Source organism: Epinephelus lanceolatus, chromosome 20, assembly GCF_041903045.1.
Source record: "Epinephelus lanceolatus isolate andai-2023 chromosome 20, ASM4190304v1, whole genome shotgun sequence".
NCBI lineage: Eukaryota > Metazoa > Chordata > Actinopteri > Perciformes > Serranidae > Epinephelus > Epinephelus lanceolatus.
Window position 1 is genome coordinate 20,528,102 of NC_135753.1, and position 6,779 is coordinate 20,534,880.

At 37.8% G+C, this 6,779-nt stretch overlaps 1 protein-coding gene across 2 annotated transcripts in view; it reads right to left on the reverse strand.

Moving 5' to 3' along the window:
- The window catches only part of ctdspla (CTD (carboxy-terminal domain, RNA polymerase II, polypeptide A) small phosphatase-like a), a 45,956-nt gene extending 45,459 nt beyond the window's left edge, over positions 1-497 (reverse strand). For both annotated transcript variants that reach the window (XM_033638865.2, XM_033638864.2), the window contains exon 1: positions 290-497. In XM_033638865.2, the coding sequence (XP_033494756.1) occupies positions 290-365 (76 nt within the window). In that variant the 5' untranslated portion in view covers positions 366-497. The remainder of the gene's footprint in view (positions 1-289) is intronic.
- Between the last annotated feature and the right edge of the window lie 6,282 nt (positions 498-6,779).

Consider the following 6,779-nt stretch of genomic DNA (forward strand, 5'->3'; position numbering starts at 1 on the left):
CTGGTTCAGCTGAAATAAAGCGCCCAGCAGTAAAGTTACAGTGCACTCCTAACATGATATATATTGACAGGCTGGCTGAGGGCTCTGCCTCTAAATGTTTCCCTGCTCCTGCTGAACAATGGAGGTTTTCCGTCGATACTCTCTGGCTTTGCTGTGGAGCCCAGTCTGCACCGAGGGCTGCAGATCAGATTTGGCAACCGAGCAACGTAAATAATCGGCAGGAAATCAAAATCCGGGCAAATTAAATCAAATTAAAAATCGTGTGTGACATTTATTTTTTGCGCCTTACCTTTATCCTGACTCGAAGAAATGCTCTCCTCCTCTTTCGGATTTGCAACCTGTGTTATTATGGACGTGTTGTCCATGGAAACGAGATGTTATGCACCTTCGGCTACACCGTTTTATTCCTTGGCAAACATTACCAAGCGCACTACAGTCCCCTGGCTGTGCACGGGCTAAAGCGTCCGCTCTTTGCAGCATTAAAATCCCATTTTACACGAAGCATGCAGTCCCATTCCCCCGGATCTTACAAACAAGACGGGAATTAGTGAGAGGAAGCGTCCGAACATGTGAGGTGACAGTCCGAGGATGTGCATGAGACAAACAAAGCGTCAGTCCTGCATTGAAGTCGTGTGTGTCCGCTGTTGCAGGCAGCATAGCACCCCGCCTGCTGCTGCTGCTGCTGCTGCTGCTACTGTACGCTCCGGCTTCAATCCACACACTACAATATCAACTGCGTGATACGGTTACAGTGTTTACCCAGAGATGGCGACCGTCCTCCTGCCACAGGGCCATGCAAGCTCACTACAACAACAACACGCCTTCAATATCTCTATGATCCTGCTCAGTCCAGGCTGAGGAGAAGCTTCTCAGTCCGCCCACCACTCACTGTTTGTTAGTGTTCTCATCATGAAAGCTTTATAGGCTCAGCTCAGATTTACAGGAAATGATTTCACATTTACATGAGGATATTTTTTACAGATGCTCCCACACGTACAAAATTATATAAAAGAAAAATACTGAGGTCAAGAGTCCACCAACCCCACCCACCATAAAAAACAGATTTTTTTTCTATTTTTTTCCCCTTAATTTTGTTAATTTCATCTCTCTGTATGATTGCTTTAATGCTGTTTCAAAGCCTCTCCCAAAAATAAAAAATGAATACAAAAACATTTCTGGTCTGAAACGCCTTGACTGTTCAATTAATTTTGACAACCAAAAATATCTGAATCTGACTTAAAAAAAAAAAAAAAAAAATAGAGAGGACATGACCTTGGTGTCCTTAATGGTGGCTATAGTATGGTGGCCCTGAAGGTCAAAACACAACAACATTTCAGAAAACATAACATTTCAGAAAACAACAATTCAGAAGACACAACAGCATTTCAGAAAAACAACAATTCAGAAAACAATATTTCAGAAAACACAATTCAGAAAAAAAAACAACATTTCAGAAAAACAACATTTAAAAAATGCAACATGTCAGAAAAACAGCATGTCAGAAAACAGCATTTCAGAAAAACATTTCAAAAAAATGGAACAATATTTCAGAAAAACAGCATGTCAAAATTTCAACAAACAAAATTTCAGAAAACACATTTCAGACACAACATTTCAGAAAACACATTTTTAAAAAAACACAACAAAATTTCAAAAAACACAACAACATTTCAGAAAACACAACATTTAAAAAAACACAACATTTCAGGAAACGCATTTTAGAAAATAATATTTCAGAAAACACGTTTCAGTAAAACAACATTTTAAAAAACATTTAAAAAATAACACATTTCAAAAAGCACAACACAATTTCAACAAACAACATTTCAGAAAACACATTTCAGACATAACATTTCAAAAACACATTTCAGAAAACACAACATTTTTTAAAAAAACACAACAAAATTTCAACAAACAAAATTTCAGAAAACACATTTCAGACACAACATTTCAGAAAGCACATTTTTAAAAAAAAAAAAACAAAATTTCAAAAAACACAACAACATTTCAGAAAACACAACATTTAAAAAAAAAAATTTCAGAAAACACATTTTACAAAACACAATTACACTGTAGTGTTTTGTGAAATGATTTTGTGTTTTCTGAAATGTTGTGTTTTCTGAAATGTTATGCTTTGTGATATGTTGTTTTCTGAAATGTGGATGTGTCATGACCCTCAGGACCACCATACTACGGCTTGTGCAACATATCTAAAAGCAAGGCTATGTAGTGCTGCACAACTAATTGAGGTATCATCAAAACTACATCTGTAAAAGCTAAAATGTGTCCAACATACCATTATATTAAAAAAAAGTATTGTGGTGCTTCAGAGATGCCCTGGCATCCAAATCATATTCCATATGTATGGCACTGGTTCTCAAACTTTTTCTGTAATGCTCCCCTTCCCCCACCCTACATTTTTTTTTATTAATCATAAACAATTATTGAGGAAGCAACTAATAAAAAATAATCCATGTTGAATTATGGCTGAATAAAGGTCAGCATGGCAGCATCAGCAGACTCTTGTTAGTTTATTTTCGCTACATAAATCATATTAATTAAATTTTGTTTCACTTCATATTTTCCCCCTGGTCATTCACTGCAGTGACCCTATGCACCCCCAGAAGGGCCTCACCACACACAGTCACCAGCTTTATCAGCTCGGCTGCCTGTTCCAAAAGTAGACACTGACCTCTCTGTATTAGTTTAATAGAAAGAGGAGTACTCTATCCTCCTGAGACCCTGCGTCCTTATGTGTGGACATCACATTTTGGGTTTACTTGACCTTATACTTGATTCCACTCAACTTAGACCTGTTGTCCTCATTCATGGACACTTTTTTTGTGCCATCTAGTGGTAGTGAGACCACAATATAGCAATCCATGTAAAACAAGATGGCAGCCATCTCTGCCAAGTCAGTCTGCAGTCAGTCCTGAGAGAATGAAGACAAGGTCCATAACCAGATCACATTTTATTGTTGAAACTTGTTTATTTATGATTGATTATGTTTATAGTTTGATACGGCAACAACATTTGACCAATTTTAGCAACAGTAACAAGACGCTGTTAATTAGGAAGTACACGTTTGAAGACACTGGGACTTTATTATCGTCTCCTTTGAGGATACTGGGACTTTCTTATCATTGACAGTGTTTAGTTTTTATACTTAACGGACCTACTTGTCCCAAATAGCTAGGAAAAAATAATGCATACCAAACAAAAGTTCAGGTCTCAGGAGACAATTTTTGACAGTATTAAAAATAATACCTTGGGGATTTCTCAATACTCCAGTATAACAAAGTCCAAGGTCTATGTTCAAACATATGACTGGACAATTTCTATGGATAAAAAATAATCTTTAACGATATTGTAAATACATTAAATAGCTCTGTTTTGTTTATCAGACATTAATTTTATTGGTAAATAAAGTAATTGTTGAGATACTGTACTAAAGAACAGTAACATTTTAAAAGGGCCCTCCAGCTAATTATTGCATTTCTGTAATGCTGGGGGACTCACAAGAAACTAATGGGTATCACTTTCTAATAAGATGCTTAAGCTGTAACTCATAACTTTATTAAGGATTAATAAATCATTCACCAAAACGTCATCAATTATTATAGGGCATTAATATGAATATTTAATACATTAATATTGATCACGTTTCCCATACTGCAATTCAAGGGCAGATTTTCATCAGAACTTTGCTGGTAAAATCTTCTTTCAAACTCCATTATGCAGGTTTTCGGTAAGAAATAAACACTCTCCTAGCCCAAGCTGAGACAACCCTGATGACATCACTGCAACACCACCTGGGTTATTTTCTGAGACTCGACAAAGCTCCTCCAGAGAGACATTAGACGTTATTACCATAAACAACCTGGCCTTTACAGTAAAATAATTGAATTGCTCCTTTATTCTATTGTTAACACCATGTAGTCTGCTCTCCATCTCCTGAACTGATATCCACCTGTGCACTGTAGACCGACCTCCTCCGCACGCACTGATAAATAAACATTATTCACGCTATTTCAGCATCAGTGGACCGTAGAATAACAACAAGGGAGATAAAGTGGTTTTCTGGTGCGTTGCCAGCAGTGACGCGACAGAGTGTTCGTCCCTCTTCACCTTTGCTGTCACTTTAATGTAGTTGAGGCCCAAATGGCCCTAAATGACCCAACCTGAGAGACAAGTGTATGTATGATGGCATATGGACAGGAGGAAAACAGCCATAAGTGCAGGCTGTCATCTGTTGATGCTGCTTATAATTAGTATGTAATCTCCCAGCTGACGAGATGCTCTCAGTGTGGGTCAGTGCCTCCGTCCTGATATTTACAATAATGCATGGGTACAATTGACACCACGACACAGGTCTCTGAGCCACTTTGCACAATCACTTTCAGCACTTCACAGTCAGTTTCAGGTTACTGTGTCTGTCACAACTGCACGGCCACTTGAAATTTGATGACAACGAGCCTGTATGTAAGCGTGGTTACTTAAGATAGATTTAATTAATAGTTCCTAAAAAAAGAAATGAGATTGAGAGAATTAAATTCAGAGTTTTATAGTAAACATTTCTGTGTCAGTGTTATGACGATTACTTGCACAAGGGAATGAACAATCAGTGCATGTGCACTGTAAATGTTGGAGGTTTAACGCCATTAATAATAACAATAATCAGATTGTATTCAGAGTGTAAAGACTTAAAAACCAAAAAAGTGTAAGTCGCCTTTTATAAAGTTGTAGCTAATGGCTTTATCATTGCTTAATAAATAATTAACTAGTGCTTTACAGATCAGTTTTAAGCCACTTATTAACTTTTGGGTTGCTGAATAATGGAAAATTCCTCTGTGTGATGTTTAGCCTTTATTTTTTGTAATAATCTAGTTATACATATTGATATTCTAATATATATCCACCAAGTGTGCACTTATGCCTGCTATAAATTTAAAGGTCCAGCGTGTAGGATTTAGTGCCATCTAGTGGTGAGACTGCAGAACTGAAACTTCTCCCCTGTGCCAAGCATGTAGGAGAACTGCAGTAGCCGATGTGCAAACATGAATGCCCCTTTCTAGAGCCAGTGTTTGGTTTGTCCATTCTGGACTATTGTAGAACAAAATGGCTGACTCCATTGAGAAAAACTTGCTCAATCTAGCGAAAACAAAAACATAACAATTCTCATTTTCAGGCAATTATAATTTAAAGAAAACATTATGAATTTTACATACTGTTTCTGCCCATAGATGCCCCTACAGCCTTCACACTGGACCTTTAAAGCATCGATAGCCTACAGCCAATATTTTTACATTAACAATTTGTATGTAAAGGGTGTTGTTCATAGTAACAACCCAACAGAGAATTATCACTCAGCTTTCTCAAAATATTGCTCAACATCTCAAACTAATGAGAACAATACCAAGTCATTATTTTGAGATAAGTAAGTCATTATTTTAAGAAACTAAGTCGTCATTTTGAGATGAGTCATTATTCTGAGAAAGTTTGTTACTATGACTTACAAGATCTTTTGTTTTCATGACACTCTTGGAATTATCGGAATGAACCAGACAAATCACTCCACCAACTAAGAACGGCCATGCACCACCACTCACAGAATCGAGAAAGAGCTATCAATCTGTCGATCTTTTCCGTGTCCAGACTGGGTGAGGTTTCCCGTGTTGGGTCAAATTATGCTGCAGGCTCCACTCCTGGTGGTGCCCTTCCGTCAGTTCCTTTAAGTTCAGCTTTGCAACCATACTCCCCCTGGGACCCAAAGACTTTGGTTTCCCGGATGCTGCCCAGTGGGTCATGGGAGTAACGCTGTCGAATCACTAGTTGGCATCATTTATGGTTGGAATTACAACAGTATCTGATCGTCTTCAAACCTCTGACTTTTCGTTCTTGATGAAACACTGTTGGAAATAGGCTTCCACAGTCTTCAGCTATAGCAGGCCCCCCAAAAAAGGCACACAAATTTTGCTACAATCTGGTGACCATGGTAAAGCATTCAGGTGCTAAAGAGCCGCATATTTCCCTCAGTAGATGGAGGAGACCAAAACAGAGCTAACAGGAAGGTGAGTGGACTTAACGTTCATCAGATGGCCAAAAACAGGACTCCAGATAAATGTTTGCTAACAAGTTAGCCATATCAGTATAAACGTCAATATGTCAGTTTAGTGTTAACAGCTTGTTTTCACTGCTCCCTTGTGGCTAAAATTAATTACTGTATGTTTAAAAGAGAAAAGTGTCCTGTCACATGAAGTTGTTCTTATTAATGGTTTATAACTGATCTATAAAGCACAGGGACATGCATCAATATATATATCTGTGTCCATGGTTACAACTCTTTATAAAGAATGACTTATTATTGCATTTTAGCACAATGAATTTATTCTGTTTTCTGGTTCATCATATAAATATTAGATGAAGCTGTTCATTGTCTCAGTTGGTTGATCTCTTGCATGCAGAATGTTGTATCAGGGTTTATTATATATTCTAAAAAATCAGTTTAATGAACCTCTAAAGTCGAAGGCAATAACAGTTCAGAATGAGCAGTTTGTGCGGTTGTCATCTGGATGTTAGACTGAGCGCAGCACTTAAGAGCTTATTGGGGACACAGATAATCGCTCTTTGAAAAATCACAGCTGCAGGGCACAAACACTTCCTCACCCTCTTGTTGGTAAAGGGAGTGGTGAGTGTCAAAGGGATGAAGGAAAACCCACACATAATGAAGGAATAACTACCATGAAGACATGAGGCTAAACAGTGGAGTTTTCACTTCT